Genomic DNA, 14,493 nt, shown 5'->3' on the forward strand with positions numbered 1-14,493 from the left:
TACAGATTTTGGCTTTTATTCTGGCCATCACACATCTACTTCTAAGACAACACAGACCGGCAGTACCCCATCCCCCATGACCACTGTCACAACCCGAATTTCCTCAGGCCCCCTCCTCCCACCCCACCCCTTCTGCCAAGCTCCCTGTGTGGGGGCTCTGCCTACACCTCACCCCGGGCGTGCAGCATGAAGTGCCCGTGCAGCTCCCCCAGGTTGTCGAAGGAATCCTCGCATTCCGTACAGTGGTAGGTTCCCTCCTCCTCCTCTTCCTCCTCCTCCTCCCGCCCAGCTGGTCGGCCCTCCCCAGCCCGAGGTGGTTCCTCCTCTTCCTCCCCGAGTGCCCTGCCTTCAGGGGCTGGTGCTTCCTGGGGGGCTGTAGCAGGGCAGCAGAGCCGGCAGGGTGGGGTTCCCGGTGGGGCCTCCCCAAGGGGTGAGCGGCCACAGAGCTGGCAAGGCTGAGCCGGGGGGCCCGGGGGCTGGGCTGCACGGGGGGCCCGGCGGGATGGGCCACCACGGCCCCCGCCAAGGCGCTGCTTCACCTTGTAGCCAGGATCATATTCGGGATCGTCAGTGGTCTCCTCTTCCTCCTCCTCCTCATCTTCTTCCTCTTCGGAGTCCGGCTCTGAGAGAGTATATTCTGAATCAGAGGAATGCTCAGGGCCTGGAGGGGGAAAGACAGGGGGAGACAGTGGCATCAGAGGAAAGAGGGCTAGGCCTAGCTGTCCCCTCCCTGAACCTCACATTCAGACTTGCCATAGTATGACCAGGGTAGCCTGGGCACTACCCTTCACTTCCCCACAGATGAGTCCCCATGGCATACAAGGCTGGCACCTGGTAGATTCCCTGTATCTTTGTGTCAAGCAAATGAATGTCTTCTAAGAACTGCATGGGACAGGACTGTGCATGGTGGCTCATGCCTGTGATCCCAGCACTTTTGGGTGGCCAAGATGGGAAGATCACTTGAGCCCAGAAGTTTGAGACCAGCCTGGGCAATATAGCAAGACTCCGTCTCTATAAAAAATTTAAAAATTAGCCAGGTCTGGTGACACATTGCCTGTAGTACCAGTTTCTCAGGAGGCTGAGGCGGGAGGATCACTTGAGCCGAGGAGTTTGAGGCTGCATTTGAGCCATAACTGTGCCACTCCCTTCCAGCCTGGGTGACAGAGTGAGACCTTACCTCTGAAAAATAATTTTTTTGGCTGGGCATAGTGGATTATGCCTGTAATCCCAGCACTCTGGGAGGCCAAGGAGGGCAGATCATGAGGTCACGAGTTCAAGACCAGCCTGGCCAACATGGTGAAACCTTGTCTCTACTAAATATACAAAAATTAGCTGGGTGTGGTGTCGGGTGCCTGTAATCCCAGCTACTCGGGAGGCTGAGGCAGGAGAATTGCTTCAACACAGGAGGCGGAGGTTGCAGTGAGCTGAGATTGCACCACTGCACTCCAGCCTGGATGACTGAGCAAGACTCCGTCTTGGGGGAAAAAAAAAAACCTCCATGGGGAGGTGGGTGGGAGGCGTTTAGGAAGGACAAAGCAGGAGTAGTAAAAAACCACCAGTAACAATAGCATCCTTGCTATTGTAGAAGCCCTGTTCCTATACATTAACTCACTAAATCCCCAACAACCCTTTGAGGGCGATACTGTTACTATCCCCAGTTGATGGATGTGGAAACTGAGGCACAGGGAGGCTAGACGACTTACTCCCCTGTGGTTACACAGCTCTGGCAGGAAAAGCTGAACCTGGGCCATGGCCGACACTGGATCATTTTAGGGAGACAACCATTTGAAAAGGTATTTGTGCAAATTAAAACATATACATACACACAGATGTACTTTTATATCTGTGGCCATGGAGATATATATATATATATACACACATACATACACATACACACACACACATAGGTGAATTAAAATATTTATTTATAGGTGAGATATTACTGTGATTTCACAGTTATCAAGGACATGCCTAGGACAAGTTTAGGTTTAAAGAAAAGGGACTGTAATCCTAGCACTTTGGGAGGCTGAGGTGGGCGGACTGCCTGAACTCAGGAGTTCATGACCCACCCTGGGCAACATCATGAAACCCAATTTATTTCTTGTATTTTTTGTATTTTTAGTCTCTACTAAAAATACAAAAATTAGCCAGGTATAGGGTGGTGGGTGCCTACAGTCCCAGCTACTCGGGAAGCTGAGGCAGAAGAATTGCTTGAACCGAGGAGGCGAAGGTTACGATGAGCCAGTATCAAGCCACTGCACTCCAGCCTGGGTGAGACAGCGAGACTCCGTTTCCAAAAAAAAGAAAAGGGGAAAAATTTTAAAGTTGATATATGGAAAAGGGCAACATCAGCTGCCATTATGGGGGCGCACAAACAGAGTAATGGCTGGAGATGGGGTCCCCGTGACCACAGTGTGGGAAGTACCAGCTTCTTTGGCCTCAGTGGCAGGAGCCTGCCAAAAGCCTCACCTTGTATCCATCCCGGCCCCATTCCTCAGTTTCTCCCAGAACCCAGAGGATCCTGCTGCTGCACCCTGTGCTCCGCCCTTGCTCCTGTCATCACAGTGGCCACAAGGCTCTTCATACCAGGCTCCTCACCTTCCCTGACACCCCAGGCCCGTACCTGCCTCAGGGTCTTTGCCATCCTTTCTGCCGATGTCACTCTCCATTCCATGTCTCTTCTCAAGTGTCACCTTCTCAGTGACACCCTGGCCACTCCCTAGCACTCCCTATGCCCCTTACTCTGCTTGATTTTTCTCCATCTTCTTTTGAGATGGAGTCTCGCTCTGCCATCCAGGCTGGAGTGCAGTGGTGTGATCTCAGCTCATTGGGAACTCCACCTCCTGGGTTCAGGCAATTCTTCTGCCTCAGCCTCTCAAGTAACTGGGATTACAGGCGCGCACCATCACGCCCAGGTAATTTTTGTATTTTTAGTAGAGATGGGGTTTCACCTTCTTGGCCAGGCTGGTCTCAAACTCCTGACCTCAGGTAATCCACCCATGTCAGCCTCCCAAAGTGCTGGGATTACAGGTATGAGCCACCGCGCCGGGCTCATTTTTCTCCATCTTCTGACTCACTGCATACAACATTTGCTTGTGTGCTTGTTTATTGCCTGTCCCCGAGAACAGGGATTTTGTCTGGTTCACTGCTGTGGCCCTAGCATCTAGAACACTTCCTTTGTACAAAGAAAGTACTTACGACATATTTATGGCATGGATATCTGTGCATGGAATTTGAAAAGCCTGTTCTGAGGCTTCACACACACTGTTCCTCCCTCTGGTGGGAATGTCCTGCCCTAGTTTTTCCCACCATCCTTTAGGACCCAGTGGGAGGCCTTCCTCTTTGGTGAGGCCGTCCCAGACCTCCTCATCCCAGGCAGCCAGTCATTTTTTCTACCACCCTCCTGCTGGGTTCCCAGCATCACCAGCCCAGACGGGTTATAACCGTTTTCTTCTGAACATCCGCCCCTGCAGCTCTCTCCTACTGGTTCCCGCCATTTAACAATCGTTTCCTGGCCGGGCGCGGTGGCTCACGCCTGGAATCCCAGCACTTTGGGAGGCCGAGGCGGGTGGATCATGAGGTCAGGAGAACGAGACTATCCTGGTTAACACCGTGAGACCCCGTCTCTACTAAAAATAGAAAAAAATTAGCTGGGCATGGCGTCGGGCGCCTGTAATCCCAGCTACTGGGGAGGCTGAGGCAGGAGAATGGCGTGAACCTGGGAGGCGGAGCTTGCAGTGAGCCGAGATCGTGCCACTGCACTCCAGCCTGGGCGACAGAGCAAGAGTCTGTTTCAAAAAAAAAAAAAAAATCGTTTCCTGAGGCCTTGGCATGGGCTATTCCCCACTCTGTCCACCTGGTGACCCCCTAACTCATCCTTCAAGACCCAGCACAAACTCCGTCCTCTGTGAAGCCACCATCCTGATGCCCCAGGCTCCCGGCCAGGTCTCTCTCCGATGCCCCAGCACCTCCTCCTGTTACTGTCCTAGAAGCTGACTGCAGTCAGCTGCCCCCCAGGGTATCTGCTTTATCTGACTGGGAAATCCTCAAGGGCAGGTATGATCTTGGGGTCCCCAGCAGAGGACATGTGGGTCAATGGATGATAGTGGCCCCAAGACCCTGATCTCCCTCCCCAAAGCCTTAGCCTCTGCTCCCTGCCCACCTGGGTGACCCGTTCTTTTTTTTTTTTTTTTTTGAGACGGAGTCTTGCTCTGTGCCCCAGGCTGGAGTGCAGTGGCGCGATCTCGGCTCACTGCAAGCTCCGCCTCCCGGGTTCACGCCATTCTCCTGCCTCAGCCTCCCGAGTAGCTGGGACTACAGGCGCCCGCCACCTCGCCCGGCTAATTTTCTTGTATTTTTAGTAGAGACGGGGTTTCACCGTGTTAGCCAGGATGGTCTCGATCTCCTGACCTCGTGATCCGCCCGTCTCGGCCTCCCAAAGTGCTGGGATTACAGGCTTGAGCCACCGTGCCCGGCCTTTTTTTTTTTTTTGAGAGAGAGTCTCGCTGTCACCCAGGCTGGCATGCAGTGGTGTGATCTTGGCTCGCTGCAACCTCCGCCTCCAAGGTTCAAGCGATCCTCCCACCTCAGCCCCTGAAGTAGCTGGGATTACAAGCGTGTGTCACCAAACCTGGCTAATTTTTATATTTTTGGTGGAGATGGGGTTTCACCATGTTGGTTAGGCTGGTCTTGAACTCCTGACCTCAGGTGATCTGCCTGCCTCGGCCTCCCAAAGTGCTGGGATTACAGGTGTGAGCCACCGCGTCCAGCCTGCCTGACCCTTTCCTTCTCTACTGGCAAAACTCCTGCTCCTTTTTAAAGCCAAGCTCATGTCACCTCCTCTGTGAAGTCCTTGCTGACTCCCCAGGCAGTCAGTGTCTCTCTCGTATGGGCTCCCCGGCCCCTGCTCCGCTCTCCATCACACCCTGACCACTCTGGGCAGTGACCCCCTCCCCACCCACTGACTATGGGCTCCTCAAAGGCAGGACCTGGGTCTGCCCCATCTCTCTGTCCCCAGCAATGCTGGGCATGAGTCAGCCTCAGAAGACATCTGCTAAATGGCTGCAAACCAGAGGAAATATCTCCAGCCTCAGGCTGGGTGGGACACCTGCCCTCTCCTCCCACCTCTGACTTCATACCACTCACCCTGCAGAGTCTTCAGTGCCCACTGTGACTTCACACAGTTGGCCTGTGACAGGCAATCAGGTCATCGTCCACGGCTACCAGGTGTTTCATGTCTACTGTGACTTCCAGGACCACAAGCCCTTTTGCGCCCACCATGTCTTCACCTAAGAGATCTTCAAAGCCCAGTATGTCCCCGGCACCCAGTGGATCCTCCATGCCCACTGCGGATCCCAAGCCTCCTGCCTCCTTGAAGTCCACCAAATCAGCAACGCCCAACAGATCTTTAGTGCCCACCAAGCCAGCGACATCCCCTAACTTGGTCGTGAGCCCAAGCAGTTCCAAGTCCACCAAATCGACCAGTACAAAAAGAGCCCCTTCTAACCTGCCCAGCAGCAGGTCCCGAGTCCACAGCAAGGCAAGAACACCCAGCAGGGTGAGCACCGACACCAGGACCAGCAAAGCCAGCAAAGCCAGCAAGGCCAGCGGCGTGAGATGCCACCAGCGGAAGGGCACACACAGCCGGGGTAGGACACCTGGCAGAAGGGGAAGCCGAAGCTCCAAGAGGTCACCCAGCAGGGCCAGCACTCCTGGCAGGATAAGAACTCATGGTGCCAGACCAGCCATGGCCAGCAGGGTGAGAACTCCCACTTCACAGCAAAAACGGAGCCGGGGAAAGAGTTACGGCCGGCCTAGAACCAGCAACAGGGAAAGAAGTGACAGCCAGCCTAGAAATATGAACAAGAAGAGTTACCGCCCACCAGGAGGCTCAGGTATGGGGAGGAGTTCCGAGCTGGCTGTAACTCCCAGTACAGCCAAGTGTCAAACCCTGACTGGAATTCCCTCCAAGGAGAAGAGTGACAGCCCATCTCCATCGTCATCAAGGAAGGTGAAGAGCTACGGTCAGATGATCATCCCCAGTAGGGAAAAGAGTTACAGCCCCACTGAAACGTCCAGCAGGGTCAAGAGTTATAACCAGGCCAGTACCCACAGCAGGCCGCAAAGTCACAGTCAATCTAGAAGCCCCAGAAGGTCAAGAAGTGGCAGTCAGAAGAGGACGCACAGCAGGACGAGAAGTCACAGTTGGAAGAGAAACCACAGCAGGGCAAGAAGTCGTACCCGGAAGGGAATTCTGAGCCAGACGGGAAGACATAGCCAGTCTAGAACCCACAGCAAGGGGAAAAGTCAAAACCAACCTAGAACCCCCAGAAGAGGAAGAAGTCACAACTGGTCTAGAAACCCCAGCGAGGAAAGAAGTCATAGCCATTCTAGAAGCTTCAGCAAAGACAGAGATCGCAGAGGATCTAGCAGCCCCAGGAAGGAGAACGGTCACAGTCAATCTGGAAGCCCCAACAAGCAAAGAGATCGCAGCCCATCTAGAAGTCCCAAGGAGAGAGATCGCAGCCGATCTAGAAGTCCCAACAAGGCGAGAGATCATAGCCGATCCAGAAGCCCCAGCAAGGAGAGAGATCACAGCCAACTTGGAAGCCCCAGCAAAGAGAGAGATCGCAGCCGATCTAGAAGCCCCAGCAAGGAGAGAGAGCGCAGACAATCTAGAAGCCCCAGCAAAGAGAGGGATCACAGACGATCTAGAAGCCCCAGCAAGGAGAAATATCACGGCCGACTTGGAAGCCTCAACAAGGAGAGAGATCACAGCCAATCTAGAAGCCCCAGCAAGGAGAAAGAGCACAGACAATCCAGAAGCCCCAGCAAAGAGAGAGATTGCAGACGATGGAGAAGCCCCAGCAAAGAGAGAGAGCGCAGACAATCTAGAAGCCCCAGCGAGGAGAAAGAACACAGACAATCCAGAAGCCCCAGCAAAGAGAGAGATCACAGACGATGGAGAAGCCCCAGCAAGGAGAGAGAGTGCAGACAATCTAGAAGCCCCAGCGAGGAGAAAGAACACAGACAATCCAGAAGCCCCAGCGAGGAGAGAGATCACAGCCGATCTAGAAGCCCCAGTAGGCAGAGTGGTTACAGACAACCTAGAGCCTCCAGCAAGGAGAAAGCTCACAGCCGATCTAGAACCCCCAGCAAGGAAGGAAATCATAGCCAATCTAGAACCTCCAGCAAGGAGAGAGACCCCAGTCAATCTACAGTCCCCAGAAGTCCCGACTGGAAGAGATCCCCTACCAGGACAAGGAGTCTCAGTCAGAATAGAACCCCTAGCAAGACAAGCAGCCACTGCCCATCAACATTTCCCAATGGAGGCCAAACCCTCAGCCAGGATGACAGTCAAGCCAACGCCACCACCTCTAAGGCCACCTTACCTGGGGAAAGGTCTTCGTCGTCTTCTTCCAAGCTGGCATAGCCCCCAGTCTCAGCTGGCTCACGGGTCTCTGTCATGGCCGGGAGAGGGGACAGGAGACAGGAGCAGAGCAGCAGCTGAGCAGCGTCCCTCCCCGGCCAGCTCTCCACAGCCACACCTCGGCCACAAGTTCTCTAATACAGGATGTTGGCAGGTAGAGAGGGATGCTGGATAGGGGGAAAGGAAAGGCCTGTGATGATTCAATAAATTTTTACATAGCACCCATCCCCACCCTAAGCCCAACTGTGTGCTCATTGCTGGGGTGGGGCACAGAGGACCCCAGCTGTGTCCCTGACTGTCTACAGGGAATTGACTACAAGCCCTGCCCCTCTCTAGGTCTTTTTTTTCAGTTAGGCAGAGTCTCGCTCTGTTGCCCAGGCTGGAGTGCAGTGGCGCGATCTCAGCTCACTACAACCTCCACCTCCCAGGCTCAAGCAATTCTCCTACCTCAGCTTCCCAAGTAGCTGCAACTACAGGCGTGTGTCCTCACGCCCAGCTAATTTTGTATTTCTAGTAGAGATGGGGTTTCACCATGTTGGCCAGGCTGGGCTTGAACTCCTGACCTCAGGTGATCCACACACCTCAACCTCGAAAAGTGCTGGGATTACAGGCGTGAGCCACAGCACCTGGCCCCCTCTCTAGGTCTTAATTTCCCCATGTGGGCAACAAGGCTGCCTTCTGGTTCTTATTCAGTGGGACAGGGAGAGGTGACACTCCAAATATTCAATAGTGGAGACTGGTGTGGGCACCAATCAGAACTGAGAGTGGAGCAGGGACGGATGCCAGGCATTAACCCTTTAGTTGCTGGACCATGGGGAGGTCTGGGGTTGGGGGAGTGTTATGGGGGAAAAAACCCTCAAACTATGTTTTTCCTCTACTCTCACACTACCACCATAACAATCATCAACACAGAATTCTGTGACCAAATGTGTGGGGCTTTTTCCCCACACACTGCACAGCAGACACAGGCTAGGTGTCCCCTCTAATTCCATTCCAACGCTATCCACACGCCCAGCTAATTTTTGTATTTTTGGTAGAGACAGGGTTTCACCATGGTGCCCCAGAGCTCAAGCAATCCACCCGCTTCAGCCCTCCAAAGTGCTGGGATTACAGGCGTGAGCCACCACACCCGACTTTTTAAAGAAAATAAGGCTGGGTGCGGTGGCCCACGCCTGTAATCCCGGCACTTTGGGAGGCCGAGGCAGGCAGATCACCTGAGCTCAAGAGTTTGAGACCAGCCTGGGCAACATGGCAAACCTTGTTTCTACCAAAAAAAAAAAAAAAAAAAAAATTACAAAAGTTAGCCGGGCCGGGCGCGGTGGCTCAAGCCTGTAATCCCAGCACTTTGGGAGGCCGAGACGGGCGGATCACGAGGTCAGGAGATCGAGACCATCCTGGCTAACACAGTGAAACCCCGTCTCTACTAAAAATACAAAAACTTAGCCGGGCGAGGTGGCAGGCGCCTGTAGTCCCAGCTACTCGGGAGGCTGAGGCAGGAGAATGGCATGAACCCGGGAGGCGGAGCTTGCAGTGAGCTGAGATCCGGCCACTGCACTCCAGCCTGGGTGACAGAGCGAGACTCTGTCTCAAAAAAAAAAAAAAAAAAAAAAGTTAGCCGGAGTGGTGGCATATGCTTACAGTCCCAGTTACCTGAGAGGCTGAGGCAGGAGGATCACTTGAGCCTGGAAGGTCAAGGCTGCAGTGAGCCGTGACCTTGCCACTGCACTTAAGCCTGGATAACCCCTCTTACAAAAAAAAAAAAAATTGCTGGAGCTGCTCACAGAACTCAAGGAAATGCTTATTTAGATTTTCTGGTTTATTATTGCAAAGAAGAAAGATGAAGAGATGTGTAGGGCAAGGTATAAGGGAAGGGGCAGGGAGCTTCACGCCCTCCCTGGGGTGCCACCCTACAGGAACCCTCATGTGGTCAGCTATGTGGAAGCTCTCCAAACCCAGTCCTCTAGGGTTTTTACAGAGGCTTTAAGACAGCAGCATTGGCCGGGCGCGGTGGCTCAAGCCTGTAATCCCAGCACTTTGGGAGGCCGAGGCGGGCGGATCACAAGGTCAGGAGATCGAGACCACAGTGAAACCCCGTCTCTACTAAAAATACAAAAAATTAGCCGGGCGCGGTGGCGGGTGCCTGTAGTCCCAGCTACTCAGGAGGCTGAGGCAGGAGAATGGCGGGAACCCGGGAGGCGGAGCTTGCAGTGAGCCGAGATCGCGCCACTGCACTCCAGCCTGGGCAACAGCGTGAGACTCCGTCTCAAAAAAAGACAGCAGCATTAGGCATGGAATTCTCTGAAAATGTCTTAAGACCAACAATCAGGAAGGTGGGGAAGATTAGAGTCTTGCCCTGGGGCAGGAAATGGAGGGAAGGAGGAGGTCAGAGAGATTGTTTCTTGAGACCTGCCCCAGGCCTAAGGTACACAACATTATAACAAGAGACCACAAACAAAGGCTATAGGAGTTAGCAGCCAGGAACTGTGGATAAAAACCAACATATTTATATATATAATACCACAGGGAGGGTCCAAAGTAGCAGTTAGGGACAGCGAGTACTTGTGTAGCAGTGACACACCAACCCATCTGAAAGTATTTTAATATTTAAACAATTGGTATGGCTGTACTAGTTTGTGACTATCAGCCTTAGTTCTGTATCCATTGGCAAGATAGTGTCTAGGTTTGCCAAGCTCTAGCTGTGTAGCACCAAGCGAAGAACTTAACTTCTCCAGCCTGTTTCCTTCTCTGTAAGAAAGGGGCTTCCAGGCCTTAACTCACGTACTCCCCATAACTAGGTTGGAATTACCTCCTTTGTACAGATGAGAAAACAGACACACAGGTGGTAAGTGAATAGCCCAAGGTCACCATCTGGTAAGTGGATGAACTAGGATTGGAAGCCACACCTTTCATAAAATGATTTCTCAGCTCAAAAGGTTTTTCTGAAGATTCAGTAGGCTCACTGATAGAAATTGCTGGTGTGTGGCCGGTATTCCATCCAGACCACGTGGCCATTACTACTCCCACCCCCACCCCTCTGTAAACTCCAGACATTCCCGACCTCTCACCTCTCCCTGTGCACACAAGGCCTTTTCCCGTCTGTGCGTCTTAGTACACCCACTGTTGCTGTCAAGAAAGTCCTCCTCCTCCTTTTTTTTTTGGAGATGGAGTCTCACTTTTTTGCCCAGGCTGGAGTACAGTAGCGCGATCTCACTGCAACCTCCCCCCTGCCTCAGCCTCCCTAGTAGCTAGGATTACAGGCAGCCATCACCACGCCCTGCTTTTTTTTTTTTTTTTTGAGGTGGACTCTCACTCTGTCGCCCGGGCTGGAGGGCGGTGGCGCAAGCTCCGCCTCCTGGCTTCAGGCCATTCTGCTGCCTCAGCCTTCCGAGTAGCTGCGGCGGCTATTTTTTGTATTTTTAGTATAGACGGGGTTTCACCGTGTTAGCCAGGATGGTCTCAATCTCCTGACCTCATGATCCGCCCGCCTCGGCCTCCTAAAGTACTGGGATTACAGGCGTGAGCCACCGTGCCCAGCCTACTTATTTATATTTTTTAAGAGACAGGGTCTCGCTCAGTTGCCCAGGCTGGACTGCAGTAGGGTGGTCTGTAGGAAAGGGGCTTCCAGGTCTTAACTCATGTAACTCCCATAACCAGGTTGGAAGGTTAGCTCACTGTAACCTCAAACTCCTATGCTCATGGTACCCTACTCACCCGTAGCAGAGGAGCTGGGACTACACGTGTGCGCCACCACGCCAGGCTTAATTTTTACTTTTTTTTGTAGAGACGGGGGTCTCGCTATGTTGCCCAGGCTGGTCTTGAACTCCTGGTCTCAAGTGATCCTCCTGCCTCAGCCTCCCAAAGCGTTAGTATCACAGGCATAAGCCACTGCAACTGGCCTAAACAGTTATTTAATATAGCTATGTTCCATGTGATATTTGAAACATACTTTTCTAAAAGGTTGTATCTTTTGGATATAATTGTTTATCTGAAATTCAAATTTAACTAGACATTGTATATTTTATATGGCAACCATACACCTGGGGCAATCAAGACCGTCCCATGAAGTTACCAGAAGACAATGCCCATCAGCCTACACTTTTCCAAGCCCACATAACACAAGGCCCCTTCCTGAGTATTGCAGACGTCAGGTAGGGCCATCCCTTGGTTCACAAGCCCACTCCTACCACGCCTATGGCAGCCAAACTGAAAGGCAAACACAGTGCTGGAGACCCCACAATGCCCTGGGTCTGTAGCAGCCAATTCCCAAGATGCCCCGCGTGAACACAATAGGAACCCGTTCCAATGCTCGAGCAATGAGACGAGGGCAAAACCTTCCACTACGGGACAATAAGGGCCAGTTCCCACAATTCCTTGTGGCAGTTTTTCCCAGGATGCCTTGGGCCTATAGCGACCACCTTCCCGGACTCCCTGTGTGGAAGCGCTCCAAGCCTCCAAGACGGTCAGTGGCAGGTGTGGGATAAAAGGAACCGGTCTCGACGAGGATCTGGGACACTCTTTCCCAGGATGCACCAGGCCTACAACGACTAGCGGACCGACTCCCACAGCGCTTCAAGGCGGAGCGCTCGGTTCTCCCAGGATGCCCCAGGGCGGCACAGCCGCGTAGGGGGAGAAAAGGAAGCCCTCGGGTCACCATGGCCCCAGACCGCCGGCTCCCCGGCGACGGGAGTAGTCGTTCCCATCATGCAGCGGGGCCGTAGCGCCCGCTTCCCGGCATGCCCCGCGCACCCCTGCCCGGGACACTCACCGGCGCCGGCGGCCCCCGCTCCGGCTCTGCGGCGGCAGCTGCACGCCCAGCCTCTGCGCCTGCGTCGCAAGCAGGGTAGGAGAGCGCGCAGGGGGCGTGAAGAGCCTAGGGCGCTTGCGCGGTGAGACGGACTAGTCCTGTAGCTCTGTGTGAAGAGGGGCTATGAGCGTCGGGCCGTCGACGAGACCCGCGCGGGGGGCGCCGTGCTTTGCCCCTCGCTGCCTGGGTTTACTTGGTACAGTCCGCGGCCCGAAGGAACAACAAGCTGAAGGGTTCGCGCGTGCGTGTGGGGGGCAGGAACGCTACTTATAAAAATGAGATGCGCTGGGGGTGGAGGGCGCTAGTTCGGACTGGATCCTGGGCCCGAGGCCTGCTTATTTGCATAATCCTAGCGCGGGACAATGAAAGGCCTCCAGAACTGGAAGGAGTGATTTGCATATTCCCCGAGGAGGCCTTACTCCTGAGCGCAGTGATTAGCATATGGCGGGGCAACCTGAGCAAAGCGCATGCGCGCAGGGACTGCAGACTAACACGAAGTGGGTAATCTTGCTTTCGTTGGGGATCAGTTTGCATCCTGAGAGGGGCACGAGGGTCAGGACCCCTCCCAGCCAGGATAAATGTTTATTGATCTCCTAGGTGTCAGACCCTATGCTGGCAGATTCTATGGTTTCTGCAGTGAACCATACTCCTGTACTCACGGCGCCCCAGTCGAGGAGATACACACCTAATTAGACAACTACTACCCAGAAGGTCAGACCTGGAGTGAGGAACACAGGGGACTATGGGAGCCTAAGAGGCGCCTGCCCCGGCCTATGGTTCTAGAAAGGCTTCCAGGAGGTGGTGATCCTTAAGCCAAGTACGAATAGGAGCCAGCTAGAATGGGAATGGATCTGGCAGAGTGAACAAGCGCCAAGGCCCAGAGGCCAAAAAAAAAAAAAGCACATGGTTTGATTGAGGAAGCAAGAGCAGCATAGTATGCCTAGAACCGAACTGGAGAGGGGAAATGGTCTTATAGACCATGTTAGAGTTGATCTATGACTACATTCCAGTCTTCCTGGAAGTGTCACATTCCGGCTTAAACTCCCCAAAGGAATCCCATTAGGAAAAAAAGTCCAAAAATCTTTATCATGGCCTCAGGGCTATACAGCTGGTCTGACCGTGCTTATCTTTCTGACCCCACCTACTTCCTCCTCCCTCCACTCCTGTCCAGCTCCACCTTATGCCAAACTCTCTTTGCCATCTCGGGCCTTTGCTCTTGCCGTTCCCTCCGCCTGAAAATGCTTTTCCCTCTGACCTTTGAATACCTGCTCTTGTGCTCACTATTCATATCCTGGTACAGATGTCAATTTGAGAGGCTTTTCCTGATCTCTCCATAATAGCGCTTACACATATGACTGGAGTTACGGATAAATTGGGATTGGCCATGAGTCCGTGGTGGTTGTAACTGGCATGAAGAGTACATGGAGCTGGGCGCGGTGGCTCATGCCCGTAATCCCAACACTTTGGGAGGCCGAGGCGGGTGGATCACCTGAGGTCAGGAGCTTGAGACCAGTCTGGGCAACATGGTGAAACCTGCCTCTATTAAAAGTACAAAAATTAGCCAGAGGTGATGGGGGGTTGCCTGTAATCCCTGCTACTTGGGAGGCTGAGGCATGAGGATCACTTGAACCCTGGAGGCAGAGTCGAGATTGAGCCACTGCACTCCAGCCTGGGCCACCCAGCGAGACTCATCTCAAAAAAAAAAAAAAAAAAGTCTGGGCGTGGTGGCTCACGCCTGTAATCCCAGCACTTCGGGAGGCTGGGGCGGGCGGGTCACGAGGTCAGGAGATTGAGACCATCCTGGCTAACAAGGTGAAAAACCATCTCTATTAAACATACAAAAAAAAAAAAAAAATTAGTCGGGTATGGTGGTGGCAGGCGCCTGTCGTCCCAGCTATTTGGGAGGCTGAGGCAGGAGAATGGCGTGAACGCGGGAGGCAGAGCTTGCAGTGAGCCGAGATCTCGCCACTGCACTCCAGCCTGGGCGACAGAGTGAGACTTCATCTCACAAAAAAAAAAAAGTACATGGGACTTTATTGCCCCATCTACTCCTGTGGGTTTGAAGTTTTCCATAATGACAATGGCATACCACATTACCATACTCTGCATGTATATTAATAGTTCCTATCACAATCTGAACTTTCTTTGCTTCCTTGTTTTAAGTGTTTTCCTCATGAAAGCTTCATGAGGGTAAGAATGCACTCGCCCTTTTTCACTTTGGGTTCTCAGTGCTTAGAGCAGGATCAGATTTCAGATTAGT

General features: G+C 53.2%; 2 protein-coding genes and 1 long non-coding RNA gene across 3 annotated transcripts in view; 2 read left to right on the top strand and 1 right to left on the bottom strand.

Annotated features, from left to right (window-relative positions):
- On the bottom strand, nt 1-12,248 carry ZNF428 (zinc finger protein 428). The gene is made up of 3 exons (XM_045380429.2): nt 12,195-12,248; nt 7,392-7,596; nt 1-661 (listed from the first exon to the last, which is right to left on the bottom strand). The coding sequence occupies exons 2-3, from the start codon at nt 7,465-7,467 to the stop codon at nt 162-164; spliced, it is 576 nt and encodes a 191-aa protein (XP_045236364.1). The 5' UTR covers nt 7,468-7,596; nt 12,195-12,248; the 3' UTR covers nt 1-161.
- Nucleotides 4,663-7,655, top strand: SRRM5 (serine/arginine repetitive matrix 5). The gene has a single exon (XM_005589454.5). It carries the CDS (start codon nt 5,234-5,236, stop codon nt 7,430-7,432), a length of 2,199 nt encoding a protein of 732 aa, XP_005589511.3. The 5' UTR covers nt 4,663-5,233; the 3' UTR covers nt 7,433-7,655.
- The window catches only part of LOC107128247 (uncharacterized), a 12,902-nt gene continuing 10,432 nt past the window's right edge, over nt 12,024-14,493 (top strand). Inside the window, exon 1 of the long non-coding RNA XR_001487175.4 lies at nt 12,024-12,269. This is a non-coding gene — a long non-coding RNA (uncharacterized lncRNA). The remainder of the gene's footprint in view (nt 12,270-14,493) is intronic.

Source organism: Macaca fascicularis, chromosome 19 (assembly GCF_037993035.2).
Source record: "Macaca fascicularis isolate 582-1 chromosome 19, T2T-MFA8v1.1".
Classification (NCBI taxonomy): domain Eukaryota; kingdom Metazoa; phylum Chordata; class Mammalia; order Primates; family Cercopithecidae; genus Macaca; species Macaca fascicularis.